The sequence below is a fragment of the Battus philenor genome, unplaced genomic scaffold (assembly GCF_028537555.1).
Source record: "Battus philenor isolate CCGP_79_NKW_IND1 unplaced genomic scaffold, ilBatPhil1.0.hap1 SCAF_17, whole genome shotgun sequence".
Taxonomy (NCBI): Eukaryota; Metazoa; Arthropoda; class Insecta; order Lepidoptera; family Papilionidae; genus Battus; species Battus philenor.
In genome coordinates, this window is record NW_027181679.1 from 3,413,928 (window position 1) to 3,441,079 (window position 27,152).

General features: G+C 32.1%; 2 protein-coding genes across 2 annotated transcripts; one reads left to right on the top strand and one right to left on the bottom strand.

Annotated features, from left to right (window-relative positions):
- Window positions 1-1,569: 1,569 nt before the first annotated feature.
- On the top strand, window positions 1,570-13,059 carry PpD3 (protein phosphatase D3). Its single transcript, XM_068762807.1, has 9 exons — window positions 1,570-1,776; window positions 1,905-2,146; window positions 4,521-4,668; window positions 5,900-6,021; window positions 6,798-7,068; window positions 7,593-7,823; window positions 8,086-8,305; window positions 9,623-9,704; window positions 11,076-13,059. Exons 1-9 carry the CDS (start codon window positions 1,683-1,685, stop codon window positions 11,133-11,135), a joined length of 1,470 nt encoding a protein of 489 aa, XP_068618908.1. The 5' UTR covers window positions 1,570-1,682; the 3' UTR covers window positions 11,136-13,059.
- An 8,234-nt stretch (window positions 13,060-21,293) lies between these two features.
- On the bottom strand, window positions 21,294-26,166 carry LOC137920026 (uncharacterized). Its single transcript, XM_068763258.1, has 5 exons — window positions 26,087-26,166; window positions 24,498-24,645; window positions 23,569-23,725; window positions 22,982-23,165; window positions 21,294-21,450 (listed from the first exon to the last, which is right to left on the bottom strand). The coding sequence occupies exons 1-5, from the start codon at window positions 26,164-26,166 to the stop codon at window positions 21,294-21,296; spliced, it is 726 nt and encodes a 241-aa protein (XP_068619359.1).
- Between the last annotated feature and the right edge of the window lie 986 nt (window positions 26,167-27,152).

A 27,152-nucleotide genomic window follows, 5' to 3' on the forward strand; every position in this document is an offset into this window, starting at 1 on the left:
GGAATAACACCATCTCGGTAACCAAACCGTCTCATCTTGGCTTCTAAAACCGTATAATCCGATCCCGACATTGCTGGACGAGGAAGAAGCCGAATACTATTGCTGTGTAATCTGGACCTCCTGAAGGTGGACCGGGAAGTCAAAAGACGCTCCTGAGAGACCTTACTAAACCCTATAAATTGGTTCCGTGTGTCAAAGCTGACGATGTTATCCACAATTTACCTTCGCGAAATTCTGGGATCTGATGGCATAACCAATAAGGAGTATACCGGTCCAGGCGCATGTGACCCAATGATTGGTCCTTGGTCTGGTTTTATACACGCTCTATATCAGCGTCATCCCACATGTCACAGGTATACAGCTCGCCCTATTCGCATTGCTATTGCATTTATACTCCTGATGTCAACACGGGATCCCTTGAGTGCAGTCACTCTTTAAAGCGTCAACCAAAACGATCTAAAAGCTCGGTACCCTCTCAATCTGTTGAAAAGTTGTATGTAAAACAACAAAGTGATATTTATAATTTTTTAACATCTTTATGTAATATTTGTTAAACTTCAGCTAACATACAAGATTTACAAGGCCATAGCTCTTCCCCGAAAATTGCCTCGATAACATATCTTGCGCAGCCTTCATCTATTGACTCGAGCTTAACTATGTCGTTGATTCATCTAGCGGGGGCCTACTTGCGCTGCATCTACCGGCTTGTGGTCACCACTCGAGTACTTTTGGACCCCTTTCGCCATCGATTGCACGAGTGATGTGCCCCACTCACTGCCACTTAAGACGAGCAATTTTTCGATCTACGTTAACGACCTTAGTTCTATATAGGATATACTTATTTCTCATTTGGTTTCGCAGCAAGACTTCGAAAATAGCTCTCCCCGTTGTTCTGTAGTTTACCTTGATCCTTCTTTTTCTTTTACCATTTTTTTCTTATGTACTCTTCCTAGACCTTTATTTAAGACTGAGCATAATACCGTTTTTTAAGTATTGCAATTTTATTTTTATGTATAATTATAATAATCTAAGCGATCCTTACAATCGCTTTTCGATAAATCTAAAATTTTTGAAAAATATAGACTTTGTTAAATAGAACCAATTCCAGTGTAAGCGCAGTGTAATGACTAATCAATAAACTGTGATTTTCTAGAGTTATATAATTCCGTAAAATATAATGTTAAACTAATTTCCATTTTTAATATTTAAGTAAAATGTTGCGATTTTAATAATTATATTAATGTACAAAAATAATTTAGATCTTAATAAGCGAATAGTTTTCTAATTACATTTTGTAACAAGAATTTTTTTAAAAGATTGGCAAAACGTGTTTTAACTCGAAGGCCATATGCAATAACCTTGCACTCTTTCATCTTATAATAAAAAAAATAATTACAGTTCAATATTATGTCTTTATTCACATTTTTCTTTAATTTAATTCAAATGTTTTAAACATAGATAAAACGGATCTTCGTAGTATCGGTAATTTTAATCGTTATATAACCTGTGATTAAATTTAAAACAATAGCAACACAAAACATTATCAGTCATTCATTGTTCTATCGCTTAAATTCTCATGAATTACGGACGAATTACGTTTCGCTATAAATCACATTATCTCGATGTTTGATACATTTAACAGTGTATCTCTTTAATTTTATTATTAATTTAATTAAATAAATATGGCTACAAACGCCGAAGTAACCGGCCCTGTATCTCAGGAGGATATAGACGCAGCTGAAGAATTGAAAAATGAAGCTAACGAATATTTTAATAGTGAGTCCAGAATTTTATTTAAATAAGTATATTCAAGTGAACTGTTTTAACTTAACGCCACATTTAAATGGAAATAAATTTCGGCAAAAAGATAAAAATGTATGGTGTAATCTAACCTCAATTTTTAGAGCAAAATTACAACGAAGCTATCGAATTCTACACAAAAGCCATAGAGAAAAACCCTAATAATGCAGTCTTCTACGCTAATAGAAGTATAGCGAATCTAAGGTTAGAGAACTTTGGGTATGCTCTTCGGGATGCAACCATAGCAATTGATCTGGACAAGACGTATATTAAGGCCTACTACAGACGAGCGGCTGCTCACATGTCTTTAGGAAAGTACAAATTAGCCCTTAAGGATTTTGAATATGTAAGTATTGATAACATATCCAATGGATGTGCATATGACAATTCACTCACTACAAAATCATTTTAATGTTTTGAACATATGTCAATGTGTTATTTAAAAGGGCAAATTCTCTATGACCATAAAAATCAATTTTTAACTTTATTATCATATATCATTATGTCCTCACCAAATATTTTTTTTTGCATATAAAAATATGCTAATATTTATTTGTGACATGCTATGATATAGGTATGCTTAACTTACTTAAAATACTATGTATATGTATAGACATATATATTTATTTATTAAATATAACAACAGTTGTTGACAATGATTATACTTATATTTCCAAACAAGGAATTCATATTCACTAAATATGTGTATAATGTTCAAACCTTCACTTCCACCTTTTATTTCTCATACTATTTCATAATAGCCAGGTTTTACTCTATTGATGATAAGTGTTACACGAGTTTTTTTTCACCACTCTTCTCTACTTTAAATGGTAGTAATGCTGGATGTAAAAGTTTGCCTTATCAATAATAATTTAATTTTTATTAGTATATGTCTCTGGATCACATCCAAATCTGAATACTAAATGCATATTAAGTGAAAGCCAAATCGGTACCACAGCTTTATCGGGGCAATTTGAGACCAAGCAAACTCCTGGCAATTTCAATTTTTTCTTCTGTTATCAGTCTCAAACTATAAGCATATTTAATCTTTTCCCTTTTTCTCATTGAAAGCACTCCTCAGCAAGAGATATCTCATCCTTCACCATCTTTTACTAAGTTCTGTATGTCTTGGCTTTTTACTTGATTTTGTGACAATTAGGTTTTCCAGTTTATTTTTAAGTGAGTTCTACTCTCTGGTAGCTTTCTTAAGTGCAGTCTTATGACTTATACATAATTTAGTGCCATTTGTATCGGATTAGTAATGTATTGAGTTTCATCGTCTATCTCATCAAGTGTTTTAGACAAACTTTCAACTCTATTCAAGTAGGAAGTTACATGTACTTTTGAAATGTTTGTGGTTTTAATGTTATAAGAAGTAAGTTACCAGCTTGAAATGCTGATCTGTTGAAAAGAGTCAGCTAAAAACCCAACAGCAGCTCTTTTTCTTACAATCATTCTTACAATTTTTCCTGTGGGTATGTGTTCTCTTAAGAAACCATAAACCTTTATGGAACAACAACACAGATTAATAAATAATATTACATCCTTAGTGAAGACACCAGAGAGAACCATCCAGCTTATTTACTTTGAAGAGGTTTAGACTTGTGGGAATCTTTACATGTTGAATTAAGAATGATGTAGGAGCAACTTTACATCTTCATCAGCGAAAAGGGGAATTTCACAGAAATATAAATCTTTATTTACCTCAATATAAATATAGGCTCAGCCAATAGAAATATAATTCTGTTTTTACATCTGTATAAAAATGGATGAAACCCAAAGAAATATAGTTCTTTATTTATGTTGGTATAAATATAGGTGAAGCTCGAATGAAAATACCAACTAGTACTTTGGCCTTGATGTTATATATACCTCAATACCTACCGGCCCTAGGAAGATTCCCACAGACTAAACATCTTCAGTATTTAGCTGTGTAAAAGTTACCGGGATCTCTGTGACATTGTAAATTTAGAATATATGGTTGCTATGCTATATCCAAATATATATAATTAAAAAAAATCTTTTGGATTACAATCTATTTGTCCTAAAATTTAAAATTAACATTTACACACTATTCACACTATTCGACACTATTTGATTTTGCAGTGTGACAATTTTAGTATTGCTTGTAGTATTCAGGGGCTATATATCCTAACATATTTAACATCAAGTTAATGGTGCTTGGCTTTGTATTCTAATGGTGCTTCAACTACTGAAAATGTAACTAGTGCTTAGATTCTAGCATTGTATTATCACTAGTAGTTTTAATTTACATTTCCTTCCTTTATTCATATCAGACCATAGATGCCTACTATATGGCTTAGGCCTCTCATAAAAAATGTCATGTAAATGAAAATATTATTTATAACTATTATTAGAGTAATTATCTTTATTATTTATCATATTTATTCTAAGTATATTTCCATTAACCTTATATTGAAGGTCTTCACCTTCTTCCTGCTTCTTTTTTACTGGAATGTTTAAGTTGTAGTCATTGGGTTGAATATTCATTTCGGGGTTAAGTTTGTTATGAATTATGTTGTACTTTTATTGTTTTTATTTCTGTTTATTTATATGGTTGGTTTCTAGTTGTTCTAGCTGCCTTTAGCGGTTTTTCCAATGCAGTGAGAAGTTTACTATAAATTCATTTTTATCTGATGAAATGTTTAGTTATTTTGTGTGTTGCGTCATGTTAAAATATTTGACTACAATTATTTCAGGTAACCAAAGTTAAGCCAAATGACCAGTTTGCAAAAAATAAATATGATGAATGCAATAAAATTGTGAAAAAGATTGCATTTGAAAAAGCAATATCTGTAGACAAAAAGGAGGTTAATATAGCTGATTCAATTAATCTGGATACTATGAGTAAGTAATTTGATTCATATGGGCACTGGATTGCAAAGTAGATATTTTTGACCTTTCAATTAGTCTAATGAATTTTATTTAAAAAAATGAGAATTTGATAGTGCGCGCCATTTTTAAATTTGATATGCAAAAGAATGTTTATTTTTACAAAAACCTTTTTTATTGAAAACATTTAAACAAAAGTACAAAATTGTGTATCGGAGTTAGATATAATGCACACATATATGACAGCAATCCTAATAATACTTAAGATACCGGTTAGTTAAGTGTTTGGATTTCCCTAATTTTATGGTGGAAAAAGAATAATAATTATTCACACTAGTAATTTGTTTTGATTTCCCAGGAGCATAGGTTATATAAATTTAAATATTGAAATAATTTGACAATCAATCGGAGCCTAAAATAGTTGTTCAAAGAGCCACATGTGGCTTGCAAGCCTAGTTTGGCCACCACTGCCATTTGTTGGTTTAATGTCATAAATTTTTCTTAACATTTAAAAAATTTATCCACTATGCTTTGTACTAAGAAGGCATATTTATTTTAACTAACACCCTCTCAATACCTCTTGAAATTTAAAAAAATCCATTCTTAGCTGGCCTTTACTCAGTAATAGAACTATTCCTTAATGTAGTTGTCATATATATATATATATATGTATATAAGCTGCAGGTTGGATTCCCGAGGATACATTCTTATATAATTCACATTTTGTGCATTATTTTTATTGGATTTCCACTGTTCACAAACAGTTTTTTAAAGGATTGACAATATTCTCTACATACCAAGTGTGCTAAGCATGGCGATTATGGTATATCCCCTAATAGATATCTTTGGAGTAAGGCCTTGGCTTCGGCCTTGCAGTATGGGTGTACAGGCTGAAACGACGACGACGATAATTATATATTGTAAACTTTCTTAACAAACAAACAATGAATTAAGATTCAAACAACAAACTAGATATGTTATTAATAACTTAGATTGATAGGTATTACAAACTTTAAAGGAGAATTTTTTTAACAAAATTAACTAGTGCAGTAAAATTAAAAATTGTGTATAACGTTATTGAAATGTGTTAGTTATCTTCAAATTATTAATACACCAAGTTACACAGGTGACCAAGATACCATAGGCATAACTAACAATTTTTCAATTTAACCTTCAATGACATAATGATTCGATTATGAATGGTTTAAAATGTATAGTTGTTATAAGATAATGTATTATTTCATAGCTATTGAAGATGAGTATCAAGGTCCAGCATTAGAAGATGGGAAAGTGACACTCAAGTTTGTTACTGACCTGATGGAACATTACAAACAACAAAAACGTCTGCACAGGAAATATGCTTACAAGGTAGACTTGTTTATGAATGCATTATTTCTAAAAAAAATAATAAAATCTTAAAATTGTTACGAAATAATGCAAGATTTTTTAATAACAAAATAAATTAATTCTTATTAGTAAGATACTTAGACATGTTACTTTTACATTTGTAAAAAAAATAGTAGGTTATTAGTTTTTGTTACCAGTAACTTTGGTAGTTTTTACTTAGAAGTTTCGCTGGGCTGATTTATATTTGACTGTAAAATAGCCACTTGAGTTAGACTATTTCTGCATGCAAAGGTGTGGTTATAAATACTTTTTTACTGTTCTACAAAATATTGATTATTGCTCTCACATACTAAATTACATTACAGGCTATAATAACAGTTTAATAACAGTTTAAGGAAATCAATACAGTACCCGGCATTTGATTTGGCACATTTTAAATAACTATCAGTATTTATAAAAATGAATCACACCAGTTGTTTATAGAGTGACTTCACAAATTTCATTCCTATAGGAAGAAAAACTATATTATTGCACAGGAACTGAAAAAAATATACAAAATGTAATAAAAAAGAACTGTGTATTTGTGTATTTTCTTTGAAATTTGTGAGTTTAACTGTTCAAGCATTTACCTTCTTGCACCCACTAGGAGACTATACACCTTAATTTAGAGCCTCTCTATTAACTCCCTCTCACAAATAAAACACAAAAAGAAGTGATTTACGTAAAAAAAAATCTTCATTGTAGTCTACCAATAATAACCAATATATTTAACCTTTATTTGATATCTTTTTTTTCAGATTCTAATTGATGTGAAATCGTATTTAATGAACCAACCAACGCTTGTCGACATAAAAGTGCCTGATAACAAAAAGTTTACAGTGTGTGGAGATATTCATGGACAGTTCTTTGACTTAATGAACATATTTGAACTCAACGGCCTGCCGTCTGAGTCTAACCCTTACTTATTCAATGGGGACTTTGTTGACCGAGGGTCTTTCAGTGTTGAATGCATTTTCACACTCTTTAGTTTCAAATTACTGTATCCAAACCACTTTTTCATGTCTAGAGGTAAGCCAAATATTTTTTGATTAAATCCATAAAGACGCAGCCTATAGAGCCCATTATCTAACTTAACAGAACACATAGCTGCAACAACAATAGTGGAAACAAAATATATCAATGAGCTTCAAGTTTTCTCGGATCAGGATGTGTTTAGATCCCTTATTGCTTTCTACGAAACTTTAGGATGTTATTAAAAGAAAGCTCAATTCTAGTTTCAATCAAATTGGATCAGATTCGGATCATCTGGCCTTATTCGCCAAATGTAGAGAAGCAAATAACTAGTTCATTGGTATACATGTGTGTGTGTGTATATATATATATATATATATATATTACCCAAATTGTAGACGGAGTTTTTGGGCGAAAAAAATACATTAATATTATAATATTAACTAATCTTTTGTACATTATTTAAAACGTGGAACTGAAACTGTGATACTGAAATTCATAGTAAGGCCTATGTAATGTAAAATGTCACATATTTGGCCCGATTATTTTATTGATTACATTATATAATTAAAATATTTCAGGTAACCATGAGACCCTGGATATGAACCGGATGTACGGTTTCCGGGGCGAGGTGATCTTCAAATACACGGTCCAGATGGCAGACCTGTTCACTGAGGTGTACAATTGGTTGCCACTGGCGCATTGCATTAACAGCCGTGTTCTGGTGATGCATGGTGGATTGTTCTCCAGTGATGAAGTCACTCTCGACGACATACGGATGGTGGACAGGAATAAACAGCCACCCGAAGATGGTGAGATTTTGCAATATTTCACTACTGTTCATTAGTTTTTTTTTTTTCCAAATGCATTAATTTCTTATACCAATATTATCATCAACATCCAAGGGACGTCTAATACTCTTTTGTCTGATTAATGAAAGTTGATAGAATTCAAAAATATTTTTAGTTCAAAAATTTTAATTCATTGTATTGTTACTAAAAATAAAATAACAAACTCTATTTAGTTTGTAATGATCTATATATAATAAAGTTATTTTGACTGTATAAATTGCAGGTATAATGTGCGAGCTACTGTGGTCGGACCCTCAGCCGATGTTGGGCAGGGCACCGTCGAGGCGCGGCGTGGGCTGCCAGTTCGGTCCGGACGTGACGGCCAACTTCCTGAAGCGCAACGGTCTTGACTACATCATAAGAAGCCACGAGGTCAAGAACGACGGGTATGAAGTCGCGCACGACGGCAAATGTATCACGGTATTCTCAGCACCCAATTATTGGTAAGTGCCACTGCTACTGGTCCTTCAACTAAACATAGTATGGGCTTGGTCGCCCGAGACCATGCTTAGTGATCCGGGCCACCCGAAGTAGATTCCAAATCCCCTTCTTTGATCAGCGAGTAGTCCTCTCTGCCATTCAATTTTATACTTGCACTCACTATACTCTACAATCACATGCATGATGTACTACCTTCGCTCAATCATCAGTGAGAATCTGGATTAACTAACCAGCAAGTTTTGTTAAGTTCATTGATGATTGGAATTGAGTTTGCAGAAGTAAAAAGCCTTCCGGGCTAACACAACTACATGTACAGAAATAATGCAATTAAAGATTAAAACCCTGAGAACAGTGTGATAAGATAAATTCACATAAGCAAGATGTGTGGTGTTTTTAAATCTAAAACATCTGATACCCTGTCGCTAGGGACGTTAAGAAAGACTAATATAGTAAGGTATGGGGCAGAAACATAGTACCCGTCTTATTTGGTCCATATATTGCAAGCTGCAATTTTGGTAAAAGTTCACCATTGTCTTGTTCATATATGTTAAGTAAAATTGGCATTGCAATAAACATGGAATACTTTAAATTATCATCTATGTACTTCATTCATCAAAATCATAAGTGTTATAAATTCAAATAAGAAAATTGTATATTTGTCATATGATAAATTTCATCTCTTGATGTCAAATTGAGTCTACCGTCTGTATACATGATAAATACCACAGACCAGATAAGTTAATAAGTTAATAGGAAACTCAGCAGGAATATATATATAAAAATTGTTAAATAATACTAAAAAACACATAGCCTGTAGGTGATCATATCATTACTAAGATGTGTCGTGTTCTATGAAGTTATTAGATACCGTCCAAGTCAAAGGCGGTACATAAAGTATGTCACCAGTGATTTCAGTTTTTAAGCCTCCTCCCTGGCAATATTAATATCTATAATTGGTAATAAAATGCCTTAACCATGATTGTCAAATTTTGGTAGTGGCAAGAGGCTTTAGAGTTCTGGAGTGAGACCATGGACTGGCAAATTAGACTAACACCATTGCCAAGATGCTGGATGCAGACTGCTTCCTACTGCTCCTATTGTAAATCTAAGGGAGGGAGGCCTTTGTTGAAATTGTACTGTGGTCGAAACTTTGTGATAGTTTTTGTTATCTTTATTTTGTAAATGTGTTGACATGACACTGAAATTAATTCTATTTTCGATACAGTCACCTTGTGCTGAAATGTTCACCATAGACAAAAGAAGATAATACAAAAAAAGTGAAATATAAATCAAATAATTTGAAATATTTTTCATTCCAGTGACACAATGGGTAATCTCGGAGCATTTATAACAATGAATGGGAAGGATTTGAAGCCGGAATTCACAAAATACGAGGCTGTGGTAAGTGATCCAATCAAACTTATTGTATTTTAGAGTCTTTGGGAGCACTTAAGCCTATTCACTTCATAGAGTGTCCTGCAAAGCTTTATATTCAAGTAATATAGTAGTATATAGCAGTTCGAGCCGAGGCCCCTAGAGCCCTAGAATTTTGCTACTTTAAAATAAGTCTTAGATGCCCTCTATACCCTGCCAGCCCAACCGGCGGAATCTACAAATGCATAGAGTGGTTGGTGAGCAGGTAGTTCTAAATAAACATTAATTAATATGTAATGATTATGTACATGATCTCAAGCTATCGCACAGCTACAAAATCGTTAAATCTTACTTAATAATTTCTAGATGTAACTCACAATCCTAAATGGTATATTGCTTCAAGTCTTATTGATACCGTTAAGTCTAACACCCAAAATAAAGAAATTGCCTTTTTGTAAGCTTCATAAAATTTATTATTCATTTGTGAGCAACTGTGTACAGTACTACAATACTCTCCCATGTAATGTCACTAAAATAACTTAAATAAATTTGAGAAGTTCGTAAAATTTTATTTAATATTCTTTACTGTAACTGCTAAAATACATATTGTTATAAAGCACGAGTTACAGAACCCTCTAAACAATAAACACGGAACCCGAGTAAACGCCAAACATAAAAGTTCCGTAAACACTCAGGACCTTGAAGTTATTTAAAGATTTTTGTGAGTGGTTCTCGAAAATTCCCACCGAGAACTATCGCGAACTTTTCCGAGTCAGGACCGTGCCAATATAAATAGTTTCACAATAATAACCAAAAAAAGTAAACGGTTTTATCACACGAGGCAATCTCTCAGACAACCTTAGTGTGGGAATAGTAGAAGTATTAGGGGGACCAGAAAATAATGTCATTTCTGTCGACATATTTTACTGAAAAACCGATTAATTTTTAAAACTCCGGCATTGAAAATTTGCCAAAAGATGGTTGATAACATGAAAACACAAAAAATGTTGAAAATATGGACATGTGAGTTTAAGTTAAGAAACCCACATTACTTTCCGGTCCTCCTAATAATATATATATAATGGGTAGTTAATGTGTACAAAACACATTTACATAAAACATATTTGATATGAAAATAGTTCATTGAGGACTCCTTTCAGATCAGAGCGAGTTGGAAACAATTTTAGATTTAAGTTAAAGGTTGCCTTACAAGGAAGTTCAATCTGATTCTGGTTTCTATCAAATTGGACTCTTCTAAGCATTCTTTCACGTACAAAAGTGGTCACCTTAAATGAGCATTTGAATAAATAAATTTTATCTTATGTGGTGTCTACATAAAAACAAATAAATTATTGGATTGTTTGTATAAAATTTTAAATATTAATAATTTGTTTTCAGCCTCATCCAAACGTCAGACCAATGACCTATGCCAACCCATTCTTCACCATGATCTGCTAGTGAACTCTCCTGATCATACACTGAGTACGGTCAATGCGGGAAGATATTATAATAAAAACCCAATATGTTTTCAATGTGATTACATTTAACCAATGCAGAATCCAGGACTTTAACTTCATATGTGCGTATGAACATTTTTCTTGTATAAGTTACATGGTCGAAGTATGTGAAACTTGAAAATACAATACATACCACCGCGGCAAAAAGCCAGCCATTTAAACTTGCTCAGATCAATTCCAAATCTTAAGCTATATTTTTTTAAACACTAAATTAAAACAATGTGATCATGGAGTGACTTATTAACTTGATTTGTTCTTATTTTTATTTGCTTTACTTTCGTGTTCTTCTAAAATTATGTTTCATTCAATCGGGGGCTGGGATATGTCAAGAATGTTGAAATTAATGTGCGCCCGTTATATAAAATATTATTTTGCATTTTGCAATATCTTATTTATGTGAATGTTATATTCCAGATGATTTCGATAAATGTCAAATAATAATTAGTTAAAAGAACTTATTTTAATTTTAGCTATATAACAAATATAGGGATTGTATATAAACAATTCTTAGTTCTCAAACCCAACCATCGACAATTTAAATATGGCGGATAAATTACATTTCACACGCGTATTGTATTAACATTTAAAATAATATTTATTTCAAATTAAATCATCACAGAGGTTATGTATGAAATGGTTACATAATTTTTTTTAAAAATTAGTCATGATCAAGTTAAACTTTTTCGTCGTAATAATTATAAATATAAAGCAGTTGATGAAATTCATTTTTTATATATATAATTATCTATGAAGTCTTCACTTTGCTATCGCTTGCACATTATGAAAAAAACAATTTATTTCGTATTTTCAATGATTGAATAGATAGAGAATGAGAGACATTTCTGATTATGAGCTTAAATTTCAAACATGTGGAAGTAATACACTCATATAGATATATAACGGACCAGTTTTAGATGTAGTATGCCTAATTGTAAATGATCATCTACTAATGTCCCCAACATGGTTCATCATTACAAACGATTTTAACTTTTCATTACCTAAATCAACTTGATCATACATTCGAATGTATTGCCTTATATATATATGTGTTTAAGCTTAGAAATTATGGAATGGAGTTATGTAAATCTTAGATAAAACAGGTAATTTTCGAAGATCTCACATACTTTTTTCATCTCATTGGACCATTCTCAAAATGTTTTTCAACCCTCTAGGTATGTAATTTTACAGAACTTCATGTATTAACTGTGTGTTTGCTAGGTACATCTTGTAATGCATAAGTGTTCACCTTCACCGATCAAGCCCCTTTATGCAACTAACCAAATATTTAAATAAATCCTACTAATATTGCTTCGGAAGCCTGTTCTGATTAACTGACCTGACTCACTTTTCACTGGCCTTAATCTCTCAGGTTATAGAAAGATTTTTCTGTTATGGGACCTCTCGCTCCTAACTCCCTAGAGTAATCACTATGGACTTATTTCTATTCATATCATTGACCGCTCGTTCACCTTGTATGGTCTTATACATTTGTTTCCCATCTACACATTTCTGTTCTAAGAAATGAGAAATATGATCTCCAGAACCTAGAACTCTAGACCTCAAGAGAAGACTTCATCTCCATATCCTTAAGGGTTCTATATTCAAAGTTTAATTTTGCGCTTTCTCTATTAACAACAAACAAACTACAAACTACAAACAAACAAAATTTAACATTTACTTTGATGGTGTAAAAGTTGTTTCTAAGGTCTGGGAATATTCAAAAAAATATTGTTTCGCCAACACCTAAGCATAATTAAATTTTTATTCTATTATGTATTACAATATTGAACTAACCAAACCTTTGATTGTGAAATTTTTGATACAAGTTTTTTCCATAATAACACTTCAACATGGTACATATGCATTCGAATATTCTATTATATGTAAATACATATATATATATATATATACATATATACATACATATATACATATATATATATATAAATATATATATATAATGAAGTCATTATTTCAAGTTATAGTTTTTTTTTTAAATAATATGTATGTGAAATTTCCACCTAAACACTAACTCATCACGATATCTCTAACACTACTTGGATTAGTGATGTGAAAATTGGTAGAGATATTCCTTTTGCTAAATAGAAGCCAGCTAAGAATGGATTTTACGAAATTCTACCCGTAACCTCCTTGAAAGGGTATCCATTAAGTTCACGAAGTGGGAGACGATTAGTATCATATTTTTTTTATATTATATAAATAATTGTTTTTGTCCGTCTATCAAATTAAAAGGTATAATTCACAAGATTGTTTTGTCAACGACGTATATTTTATCTTGCCTATATTCATGTGTTTTACTAGGAATGAGGACCTTGTATGTAATTAATCAAAATAATTTCAAATTTGCTATGTCATAATAAGTACGAAGTGGCTTAGATTAAAATAGTTTTTTTTTTTGTAGCTAGCTGTCATGTCAATCATACTGTGTTGCATAATGAATATTTTTTGTACATTAGATACTATTTTGTTTTTTTTTAAATTTAGTAAAATTTTAGTTGTTAAAAAAAATTAATGTTCCGCCATTTTGTATATCAGTCCCTTTTTTGGTGAAATTTGCATTGTTTGCTTTATTAAAAAATAATTTGTTTTAAATGATATCCAATGAATTTTCCAAAACTGTTGCGATATGAAATAAAGACAATTTCGTCTAATTTTTTTTTGTTTATAAATTCACTATTCATTATTTTTGTTTTTTATCATACAATTCAATTAAATATAATAACCAAGATTACAAGTGAGTTTTAATGACAAAATAAATGAAAGGAGTCAATCATTAATGACTTTGAAGTTACTTTCCTATATATTAATCAAATTATTATAGAGTTGTAAACTTTCACTAAACATTTAATACCCAGTGATAGAAGACAGAAACTTGCGGTCGTAGGTAGCTGGTTCAATTCCCGGAATATGATTTGATATAATTCACACTTTGTGCATTATTTATATGGCATGGCCACTGCTAACAAACAAGTTTCCTGATATGCAGCAGCGCCCTCTGTGTACCATAATACCACACTGATCGCTAAACGTGAAGATTATGGTATATTCCCGTATAGATATCATTGGCCTTGAAGTTGGAGTCTATGGGCTGAAACGACTATTACGACTACGTTATCATTTCTGAAACCACCGATTTTTGCATAGGATGTACCGTCACACCTTTAAACTTTTATATTTATTACCATAGTGTTTACTATTTTCTCTAAACATATTTCAAAGCGATCTTGCAACCGCACTGTAAACGAAAAAGGACAAACAATAGTTTTAGTCGTCAGTGTTAATAAATGTAAAGATGCGTCTACACACTTTACAAATACATTTTGGAAAGTAATAATTTTGTTTAATATACTGAAAATAATTGTCGCCGTCTGCTTCCCTATTAATGATAAATTTCATTATAATTCGCCTCATACAATTTTTTATTTGTAATTTTTTTAACATCTTGTTTTATTAATAAGTTAGTTTCAGGCTATGTATTTATGTACTATATTTTATCTAAATTTTCAAAATCTACGAGCATATCTTAGAAGAGATGTTAAAAATAATAAACTAAGAAAGGACAGTCTTCAGTTATAAATTACTAAAAAAAATATTTTTATGATTTGACAATAATTTCATTTATTTTTTACATTTATCAGTTAGACATGTTCATTTTAATTTACAAACATGAATTTCTATGACTTGAAAATATTTACTTTCCTTTCGTCACCTCCGTAATAATATCTACAATTGTATAATACTGTCTTAATAATAGAATTTTAAAATACTATTATTTACGTTTTAATATTAAATTTATTACTACAATAATATGGAAATGTATAATAATACGCGGGAAAACAACGATAATGACATGAAAGTGTTGCTATATTCCAATCGATAAAGCAAGAATAGGGTTGTGAATTAATATTATGAATTTATAATATACCGGTTAGGTAAGCTTGGAATATAACGTGACATAAAATTAAGCGTGAGTAACGCTTATAGCGGAGTTTATTTTTGCTTTTTTTATAACAGGGGTAGCCAACCTGCGGTTCGCATGTCGCATGCGGTTCTTTAAACGATTAGTTTTGACTTTCTACAAATGTACCAGAGCTTTTTGTGTTATTATATTTAAAGTAACAGAAGCCGGTAGACGAGACGATAACGACAGACATATTTTAGACTTTGATTTACATGTCATGTATACATATTTTTTAAAAATAATCATTTATTCTGTCATTGCAAGATGTCAATAATTATACAATATGAAAAAAATGAAAATGTCAATGTGAGTGCCCACATTAGCCGCGCCCCGGGAACGGCAAATAAAACCAAGCGATCCGATCAAAGTCTAATTGGACACTAATTTATTTTATAAAAATAATCCATGTGCAGTCAAATGTCAATGAACTTAAAATCTAAGTCGCGATGAGGCGAAGCAAAAATTAAATCAAAATGCATTTGTACACATTTTGCATACTTTTTAAATACATATTTATTAGTGGTATTCGAAGAATTAAAATAAAATTGAAAATTGCACCAACTGTCAAGAAGTTTGGCCACCCCTGTTATATAAGATATTCATTTATTTCACACTACAATTCGACAACATGCTACAGACAATACTTAAATAAAATATAACAAAGTAAACGGTTAATAAAAATATTTTAGCAAGTACAATTGATGTGTCGCAGTATTGTGGAATGGTCATCATGATTCAACGATAAGAATGTATTTACACTCAACTCAATTTTACACGGTCTCTTTTCTAATACGAATGCTTCAAAATTAGTATTTTAATTCTATAAGAAGCATGCATTAAAGTTTCAACACAATCTTAAGTTTAGTGTGGCTGGATATCAAGAGTTATATAAGCAATTAAAGACAACAAAACAACAGCCGCTTATAGCAGACTATAACGCTAATAGCAGTTTTGATATGTATGTGGCGCATTATCTATTTAGGATTCTATTTTTGATCTAGTACTTTATTAACGTACGCAGTTTTTATATTTTATGCATGTGGATTTAATATTTAATGTACACTATTTTTTGATTAAATTGAATTGTTTTTATTTAATAAACATAACATGGATTTAATTATTACTTTTTCTGCACGGTTTTTTGAATAAAGTTAATAGTAATTATTTTATAGACATTGAACCTAACCTCTAATGTACAATGTCACGTGTATTTTTATACGCATTTTTATAGAACGTATCAACCGTGTAAATAAAGAGTTGGGTGTATTACATTTTATTAATTAAATTTTCCTTAACAATATTCATTGTACGTTTTGTCTCATTTGACGAATTCGCATTTACATACTTGATTTGGTGCTCCTTCCATTGTCTTTTTTTATATAAATCGCCGTAATTAAAAAATAATTTAGTGAAACTAATTTAAATTGTGGAAAATTACTAATATAAAGTCGTTGTGAACGCTTTAAATTGATTTAGCTTTATAGCTAGATTTGTCAATTATAAATAAGATTAAAAAAATTTGAACTAATAATAGGGTAATAGCTCCGTTACGACCCGATTTTGAATCTAAGGACAATAAGTATGCGGGATACAGTGTAGATATAAAGGATCTTCGGATTGTGAATAGACTCTTTAAGGCGAGTACAAGCCTATCAATTATAAAAAAAAGATGGGTGCTATCAGAGTGAACACATAGTGGTATATCGAAAGTTGACCAACTGTGTATACAAAATAAATAAATTTGTATGTAATTATCGTAATGCGTATTTAATTTATAATTTGTATTTTGGAAAGAATATAATGAATGACAGTTCCAAATTCAAATTTGACAAGTAGAACAGATCTGTCATACAAATTTTTATATGTCATACGTATGCGTTGTTGGTAGATTGGTACGATTTGATTCGATTGGAAATAGGGTAGTCAGGCATTATCACCAGCGCAGCAAAAGTTGCGTTAACACGTTCATTTAGGCCGCCTGGGACGTATACGACTCACTTTAAAAATTAAAAATAAGTCGTTTAAGATTCTTTAGTTTTTTAATATTACAAAGCTATAATTACCGGGGAAAAGTTATAAATTTTAATATGCCTTACGCACGCGGCATACATGATGTGAAGTTATCTATATTCGACCCTACAATTCATTTGTTTAAGAATCCTTTGTTTTTCATTGAGAACTGCAAATGGCCTGAACGGAAAGTGCAGCGGAGCTCGCATATGCCCCACATGGCTTGGAATGTGTTAATGAGAAATCAATTATCACCCAATCTCAAAACTGTACAAATTGAAATTCGGCTTCCCTCAAACCAGTTGACTTTTCTAGTACCTATTTACTGTTCACTCTCTTAAATTACATTTCCAAAACTAATGGTTTCCCAAAAAAAGTTTCATGTGATGGTTATTTTAATAAATCAATTCCCATGGCTTGGTTTATTTCTTTAAAACTTTATGTTGTACACTACAGAAAAGGAATACGTAAATGTAATAAAATAAAAAAATATATTTCAATTTTTTTTTTTGGAAATTAAATTGCATATTGTTCGATTTTTTATCCATTTTCGTAGCACTAAAAATGGCGTCCAAAATAAACACAACATGGAATCCAAAAGATAACTGAGTGTGTATACGAACAATATTATTCCTTACGCATTCGTATTAGCTTAACTTATTCTGTGGTGACGTTAAAACGTATCCGGAAAAGTGAATAAAAAATATGGGAGCGCCAAATCAAAAGTTTTACACAATGCTAAGCCAAAACGCGTTTGCCAATGTTCTAAAAAATATACGTATTAGCAACGCTCGGAGGCGAAGTGTTCGTTCGAGAACATTCCTTCAAATTCATTCTAAGTCCTGTTCACATTTAAGCTTGACTCACGCATTTATAACTTAAATTGGCTATACAAATGCCCCCACGTGCTAGCAATAAATATAATAGAATTAAAACAGAACTTTGATCTGTGTGAACAGGTCTTAAATTGTACTATACATATGGGATAACCTGTACGAAGACATATACAGTTCGTCCCATAAATCGAATCAGGCCAAAATCGGGTGATAACTTAAGAAAACTAAAAAATACAGTATTAATATTACATGATACATAAAATTGATTTACTTTTCCTGGTCTTAGCTACTGTCACTTGATTTTGGCTTGGAGTTGATTTTTGATACACGCTGTATATTTATGTTGAAAACGTATGTTCTACATACGAAATAGACGGACATATATACGAATTATAAACACTACGAGGTAACCATAATGCACCGAACGGTGAAACAAAATAACCCGGAACCTATAGAAATAGGTCGTGAATGAATGTGTGCAAATGATTTTATTCGTCGATGATTGAATTGCCGAGCATATCAGATGTAGATAGGGTTGGGTGTTAACTTAATAAAATTGTTAAATTTGTACATTCGTTGTTTTATTTTCGTAAACCCTCACACCTCTACAACCAGATGACTTCCTTTTTAAAGTCCAAAGATCTAAATGACCCTAAAAGTCTGAGAGTGAAAGGACACAGAAACATCAACATTTTCCCAAGAAAACATTTAAGGATATCATCCGCATAGGATAATTTTGGAGTGACCACTCGTGTACGTGAGAACAACGCCGGTGCCTTATTTGACAGAAATTAAAATCAGATTGTACTCCCCCGTATAAGAAACAAATACTGTTTTTTTCTTACATGTTCACTTTTACAGTATTCTTAACAGTTTACCGACCGGCCGTCAAATAACCTATAAAATCTTTTGATGTTTCTGTTAGATTTGTTTAGACAATACCAGTGATTCCCAAAGTGGTCTATATCGACCCCTAGGGGTCTATGACAACCTGCAAGGGGTCTACGTCAGCAAAAAAAAATTTGGGGGTCCATGAAATGAAAATGGGCGTCTACGATAGTGGATCTCAACACATACACTGATAGAACCTATTTACTTACATCATACTATCTTATAATATCAAAACATTTAATGTTACGTATATTTTACATAACAGATACAAAATTTTATTTTGAATAGTTTTAATTGAAATTCAATTAATAAATGTATAAATTAACATGTGTTTTTACTTTAAATTTTTAACGCTAAACTTCACTGCAGTTAGAAATTTACAGGAAATCAATATCAGATAAATAGGGGGTCTACCCAACACAGAATAACATGGCAAGGGGTCTACGACACAAAAAAGTTTGGGGAACTCTAGACTATACTGACAAATAGCAAGCAGCAAGCATTTCGCATTCTTTTTAGGCAATCGGTGCTTTTTTCTAAGCTTTAGCTTTTAAAAATTAATGAAAAGGATAAAGTCGGTGAGTGTTATCTCGACGAACTGTCAGATTGTTGAATGCCGTATAGCAAGTAATACTGATGACGAATAAAAGGGCAAAGAATGCTCGAACTGCTACGGGTCGGTAAAGTGTTAATACAGTAGTAAAAGCAATTCATTCTCAAGCTTTATTATCACACAAAAATCCTTCACACACTTATAATTTTTTTTTTTTTTTTAATTTTGATAAGTTAATTTTAAAAGAGATTTACTAATTTTATGAGGCCTAAAGAAAGGTACAAGTTTTTTTTAAGATTGTAATATATTACGACAGTGTAAACCTTCTAGGGAAGCATTCGTGGAGGAAGTCACGACCATCAGCATTAGATTACGAGTAGTAAGTATTACGGTTGAATTAAAAATGCCTTTACGAAAAAAATAGCCAAAGTAGTCGTTCTGAAATTTTGTACTGAATTGTCAAGACAACGTATGTAGGTAATCAAATTAAATTTGGATTATAAAGCTACCGAAACCGCTGTACCACGCTTTGGCTATGCACACGACGAGACGGGAGGAAAGAGGGGAGTAACAGCCACTTGATAGAGTGATAAAGTTCGAGATTAGACGTCAACACTCACTAAGATCGAGAGCTCTACGAGAAACTGGCCTAGGCCCGAGCAGTGAATATTTCACCAGATTGTAAATGAATTGCCCTCATCGGTATAGGCCAGTGATGGTGAATCTATGACTCAATGCTGACACGCAAACTAAATTTAATGACACGTATCTTCACAATTTAAATATTTGTATCTTAACCTCCGGATTTGATAAGTTATATAATTTAAATTAATTATCATTCTGAAATCAGATGCCATGAAACAATACAATAACATTGTGTTACAAATATACATATTTACAAAAACATTTAAATACTTTGTATAATTTTTTTATTTCTAACAAATGTCGTGTCTTCTTTGATTCTTTTTTGTAAATTTACCCTTTCGTTACCAGCTCCTAACTTAGTCGGCGTCCACTGGACGAACCGTATGTACCAGCATATTTACCTTGTAATGTGGACTTATATGTAGATCCCTGTTTTAAGATTTATTACAGCCAAATAAATTACTTATCCTAACGTCCATTTTTAATTAATATACCAGTAAAATCTTTCGGCGGAATGGACTGCGATAAGAATAGGGTTAAAACCGACACAGCGGTGCCGTATTCGACTAACCGACGTTGAATGATCGACAATCGACTACTAGCGACATCTATCATCATATCCATCACTGTCCGAAGTAATAAAGTATATTAAGTCTCTATGAAATATGTAAATGTAAATCACATTTATTTATATCAAAGTAATTTCAAAATAGCTTACGTAAATTTTAAATGCTCATATTTATTATTGATATCTCGTAGCTCATAAAGTCCGCCATTACTGGTATAGGCAGATGAGTTGACAGATATTTGGCGCTATTGATGCGTGAGTATATAAAATAATGGAATAGAACCACAGACATTAAAAACAGATCATAATCTTTATGGTTACATAAAAATTTATTTTTTAGGTCGTTAACATTAAACTGATATTATTTTATCTACAAAATTACATAAACGTTTAAATGAGTGGAATAAAATTTATAACGTGTAGTTTAAGGATTAGTTATACAAAATGTTGTTTCAAACAGAGACATTTATGGAATGTATATGGAAGAAAAATATTATGTATACTATTAAACAAAAAGTTCTTTATCTACTTCATTTCTCATTTATACAAAACATAAAAAATATAACCTAATACATTGATAAAGTTTTTAATAAAAAAAAATGTTAAATTTATCTCTAAGAGGGTACTAATTGAGTCATAATTTTTATCACAGTTTTCTTGTCAAGCTTACACTTGGGATACAATGTTTGACAATCCGTATCTAAAGATTTTCCAGCAGACATTGCTTCGAATATTGAAGTACCGTCTATCATGCGACGCACTAGGGAATTGCTGAAAAAAAATATGAAAGAAGAATTATATACCTCTGAAACTGTGCAAAAAAAACTGTGCAAAAAAATGCAAAAAATCTTATATTGCAGTTATAAATATATCTTGCAAATTCTTACAACTGCATTGTTTTTGTGGGAATTATTACATCAAAACGTCTAAGACTGATTATACTTTAAGCCAGTGCTCCGCAACCGGTGTGCCGTAGGTCGGATACAAGTGTGCCGCGATAAAAATTAATAAATTGAAATTTTACAATTTTTCATTATACATATTTTGTATTTGAGTGGCACGATACGTTCATTCGTCTCTTAAATTTTTCTTTCAGTGTATCGCAAAATTTTAGTAACTTTAGTGTCGTAGATGAGAAAAGGTTGCGGAGCACTACTTTAGGCTTTTCTCAGAACAGGACGCGTTCAATACCAATCAAGTATTTTAAATTAAATTATGCCATTACGTTGTACTTTCATAGCGCTCTTCTCATGAATTACACAAGTAATAACTCTAAACGATTCTTACTACATAATATTATTAATAAATAAATAACGAAAATCGAAATTGAAAAGAAGCAGCAAATAACTAGAAATTAAAAAAAATGTATGAATTTTTTTCCAATTATATTTACCTGAGTATTTATATACCCTAAAAATAGTTTTAAGTACAGTATTCATATAAAAATATATTTGCATAATATTTACTGTAATAGGACATCGTAGTTGTCACCGATTTATTAAAGTTGACATAATCAAGGATGACGTAACAATTATGCTTATTTATAATAATTTATCATTTCATCCGTAGGACGTTCACTGCCGAACAGCTTCTGCTATAAATTGTCTTTCATTTGAAACCTTCGTAGCTTTTGAAAGATGCCAATATAGAAGAGTTCAATATGATTCTAGATTCTTTCAAATCGGTATCTAGCATTATTTTTGACGTATACAAGTAGTCACTGTAAATGATCTCTGACGCCCGCCCAAATATCTAACACAAAAGAGACCGTCAGAAACAAAGGTTGCATTCCGCGATCGAGCTAATCGGGGCTAACGGCGACACATCGAAAATGTACAGGTGAGATAATTAAGGCAATATGGTTATGCGGACTCTATTGTCTATCCTTCGCATTTTTCAAAGCAGCTGGCAGGCGATGAGAAGAAATAGAGTAATGACTACAATATAGGCTTGTCCTTCAGGTAGATTTATTGTTTTTTTACCTCACCTCCCAACCCAACGTCGAATCGTCTAGAAATTACAAAAGCAGGGGAATAAGTCAGACCTCTTGGGGCGACAACGAAGCAATATTCAGCAAGTTACCGGGTTTCGAAGTGAAGTACCATTCGTGGAGTTCCAGTCTACTGTTCGCGTTGTTACAGATTGTGCGCGGATGGCGAATATTCCATTACTTGTTTAAACTCATCGCAATAAATAAACACATCTTTTCAGTACAAGTGGCATTTTAATTAGACCCTCACCCTGATACGTAACAATTACTATGTGGCTAATAATATGGTTAAAATAAAAGAATATAACTAACCTGGATAAAGAAGTCAACAAGATGTCAAAATCTGTAGCGTTTCCTGAATGCATGTTCTCATTAGCTAGCTGCAGGTAAGAGCATGTAAGTCGCTGCACACATGCAGCCGAGTCGATGTTGTACCTGCTTAGTACATCGTCCAGCTTGCCAAGCATATCTGACACTGGCAACTCCGTCTCTGCGCCTTTAAAAAACAAACTATGTCTATTCCCAGGTTTTTTTTCGACATCAAAAAAAATTGTAACGTAAAATAACTAAAATGTTGTTGATCTTAAAATCTTGAAGTGTAACGGATCCTGATATACAAGGTGTAAAATGTAATGTTTGTGGAATAAATTATAATTTACACAAATTACAATCTGCCCTATACCCCTTAACAAACGCACGTACGTCAAAGTGAACTGTCAAACGCGCGAAGTTCAGGGCATAGTGTCAAATCTGCCAATTTTCTATTAAAAACATTCTGCACAATTTTGTACTACCGTATTCTTAAGAACCTTTTATAAAGGTAACTTATAAGAAGGTTAATGAATCTGTAGACGTTCTCGATTTAGGGCGTAATTTATTTAATCAAAATTAAGACTCACTCCTTCCATATCCACCTCCGTACCCATAAGAGAAGGCGTGAATAATTTTGGGCAGTATAATAACAGCGCCAAAGCCCAAAATCGAGCCCAAGAGAACACCTCCGAGGTCAATTTTCACTGGTCCGTATATACCGGGAGCTGACCCGCCATATGGAGACTGAAAACAAATTTAAAAATCACATATCGCCATCAACCTTTCAACCGTAAAATCAAGATCATCTGTCTTTGTCGGTGGACATCCTGCCGGTCTGTGGTCTTCACTCCAGATTTTTACAGCCCCTGCTGCCTTCTGTTCTGCGTGCGCAAGATCTTAGAGGACTTGTTTTGTACCGACCGCTGCTGAACATGTGGTACAACCTAAGAATTGCCAAAACACTGCCTACCTAGACTGGATAGTGCACCGGTGTTCAAGAGAAGCAATACAAGTTGATCATACAAAAGGCTATCTAGATAACTTACAACGTCGAAGTGCACCGGTGAGTTTTTGGAATTTTAGTAAACAGAAATTCGACGTATCCCCGAAAGATTCGCATATTAAATAACAGTGTATATACTGTTGTATATATTTTCACACACACACACATAATATAAATAATTCCAACAAAAACTATTAGGCTCAGAAGACTAGTTGTTTCTTTACAAAAGAGAACAATTATCTTATACATATATACAAAATAATGTATATAATAAGATTTCAACCTAAAAGAACGAAATACAAGAAAACTCTAGAATATTCGAAAAATAAATAATCAATTATGGTACTTTTCCGTTTGCCGCAGGCGAAAAATCTTGCAGTGTACATTAATGAAAAGCTGGTGATTATTTAGATATTCGTAGAATGAAATGAGTATTCAAATTAATTAGTTTCTATAAATAATTAGAGAAACTAGTCCGGCTAAAATAAAAGCGCCTCAATTTACGACACTTACCCCAGTACTGCCGTATGTAGAAATACCGAAACGTTGAGTTCTGTCCGACTGGTTGTCTCTCTCTTCCCTGCTGTTCCTTTCCGCCCTCGCAGAAGGTTCAGCCAGTTGGTCTTCGGTGCGTTGGAAAGCTGCGCTTGGCACGAAACCTCTGTGATACCTCAAATGATTATCATAAAAGGACAGGAGAAAATTCAACACCGGCCATATATTACTACAAGTTCATAGTTTGACTAAGGTCGCTTATAATTAAAAAAAATTATGTAAGAAATATAGTTTTTATTTTAGATCACAAAAAGCTCCATTGGAAATCTCATCTCTGAACAGTAAAACAACACAGAAGTCTTTGAAATTAAAAAAGTAAGACAAATATCGGACGTTAATACGGCTAGACTTGTATACTTTAGTTATTTTCATACCATTCTCTCTTACGGTATTTTAGTATAGGGCAAAGCCGCGGATATTATTTCTATATTTATTTTAGAGATGTGTGAGTGTGAGAAAAAGACCTGTGTAGGATATTTATAACTTACATGTAGGAATACCAGTTTTAAAACATCTCCCAGGAGATCTACCTGGGAGATGTTTTAAAACTGGTATTCCAACAGTTGCTTCACATAACATATTATTTATACGCCATAATTTAAAACCTTTTTTGAAAAATAGTGACAGACATAATAAATATAGAAAATAAAATCGTAATGCAATTACGTCTTCAAAATATACCAAATCCTTCATGGGCTGATTGTACTACACATGTATCATAGAGTTCCACAAGATATATTACACTTTCCTTTTATTACTCTCAAATCTTAAATTGAATATACATTATTAAATTAATGTTATTATAGCATTCAAGTATTTTTAGTTAATGGAAATGTCTGAAACTTGGTTTGTTGAATCATTTACATGGTTATTATAACATTTACGTGAAAAATTATTAAATTTCATTTAAAATTGCAACTGCTGAATCTCTGGCTGACGTTTCTCTACAGATCAGCGTTCCGAGCCGGTGGTATCTTACTAATTACAATGTTAAAGAGTTCGACGATTCAAAAGTACTTGTTAACGCCTACTTACATAGGCAAATAAAAAATATCATTCCGATTGAATATGAATAGGAGCTACTAATGAGTTAGCAAGGATTAAGTTACCTGGATCTCCTTATAAATAAGGATTGGTTAAGATTAATAGAGTTAATAGTAAAATTAGATTGATAAATCTAATTAAATCTTTGAATGTAAATATAATAGATGGAAAGGTATTTTATCTAAAATATTATTAATTCCTATGGAATCATTGGATCCTGTTTGATGTTAAAATAAAAGATGAATTATTGTAACAATAAGAACAAGAAATAAAAAATAAAAAAATAAAAGGAGCATTATCTACTGCAAATTCTCTTCAAATTCAATTTACTAGCATAGTTCCTAGGGAATAGCAATATTTTGAAATTTTAGATAAGTACAAGTTTCCTTACAAAGATGTTTATGTTTGTGTGCTATACATTCAACCTTTTAAAGCTTGCACTAAACATTCACTCTGCGTGATTTCTGAAGAGCACTAAGGCGAAGATAAAATTAAATGCTCACCCATCGGACCTATAGTTCGACGCTGCCACAGCCAAGCAGAGTCCAAGGAGGGCTACCACTAAGGTTATCTTATCACCCATCGCTACAAAGCTCAGTTTCCGACTGCCGCGTTCCACACATCCCATTAATAATTTATACGAGACGTTCCAACGCTTGAGTCGGAACAATAACATGGGGAAACGGCATTGTCGCGTCTTTATTACACAATAACACTTTTACTGGAGACAGTGTTACGGTGTTTAGACCGATGTGGAAGGAACTGAAAATGATGGTACTTCTGCAAGAGAGAAAAACAGCGTAAACTTACCACAGGGTCGAGTTAAAAACAATGAACTGTGCTTTAAATACCATTATTAACGTTATTTATTACAGCTTCAGATGCGATAATATGTAAAGTTTTGACTTCTACTTAGAGAATTAGATAAGAAGCTGGGTGATAACCCAGTTTCTTATCTAATTCTACAATGTCGTCAATTGTTCAACCTTAGTGAATTGGCAAAATTTGTATCGATGCATTTATTAGAGGAACCGGAAAGTAATGCCGTTTCTGCGCACGTCGATATTTGTTTGTTATTTAGTAGCTCATTACCACGGAAGACGTATACTAAATGGCAAAAGTTTGTTGATATCGAAGGTGAATATATCGTTCATTAGATATAAAAACTTGTTAAAATGAAGTCGTGTGGTTTTAAACTAAATAAAGCGACATTACTTTCCGGTTCCCCTAATATAAATAACGGGTTAACCTGTACAAAATATAAATATATACCCACATACATACATAAACATTTTTTTTAAATCTTTTACAAAATCTTTTTTTTTATGTATTTTATTTTGAATGACTGTTGTGAGCAGTAACAACCAGTCATTAAAAATAAACATTCAATCAACTGGATCTCTTACTGAAAATCAGCGCAGTAGTACCGCAGTATCTTAAAATATTTTTCTTTTATTAATTTTAAAATGAGCCACCAATAAAAACCTACTTTTGTTCTTTCAAAATACTTGTATAAACAACATTTACGCCGCTATAAAAAAGAAAAAATATATGTCATAATTATATAAC

What these genes read in the sequence shown, in the direction of transcription:
- PpD3 (XM_068762807.1), top strand. Translation starts at nt 1,683, where the DNA reads ATGGCTACAAACGCCGAAGTAACCGGCCCTGTATCTCAGGAGGATATA. An exon ending in CCCTTAAGGATTTTGAATAT is followed by an intron (nt 2,147 to 4,520) that starts GTAAGTATTGAT and finishes CAATTATTTCAG; the next exon opens with GTAACCAAAGTTAAGCCAAA. An exon ending in TAAACAGCCACCCGAAGATG is followed by an intron (nt 7,824 to 8,085) that starts GTGAGATTTTGC and finishes TATAAATTGCAG; the next exon opens with GTATAATGTGCGAGCTACTG.
- LOC137920026 (XM_068763258.1), bottom strand. Translation starts at nt 26,166, where the DNA reads ATGGGTGATAAGATAACCTTAGTGGTAGCCCTCCTTGGACTCTGCTTG. An exon ending in TCGAACTATAGGTCCGATGG is followed by an intron (nt 24,646 to 26,086) that starts GTGAGCATTTAA and finishes GAGGTATCACAG; the next exon opens with AGGTTTCGTGCCAAGCGCAG. An exon ending in CGGAGGTGGATATGGAAGGA is followed by an intron (nt 23,166 to 23,568) that starts GTGAGTCTTAAT and finishes TGTTTTTTAAAG; the next exon opens with GCGCAGAGACGGAGTTGCCA.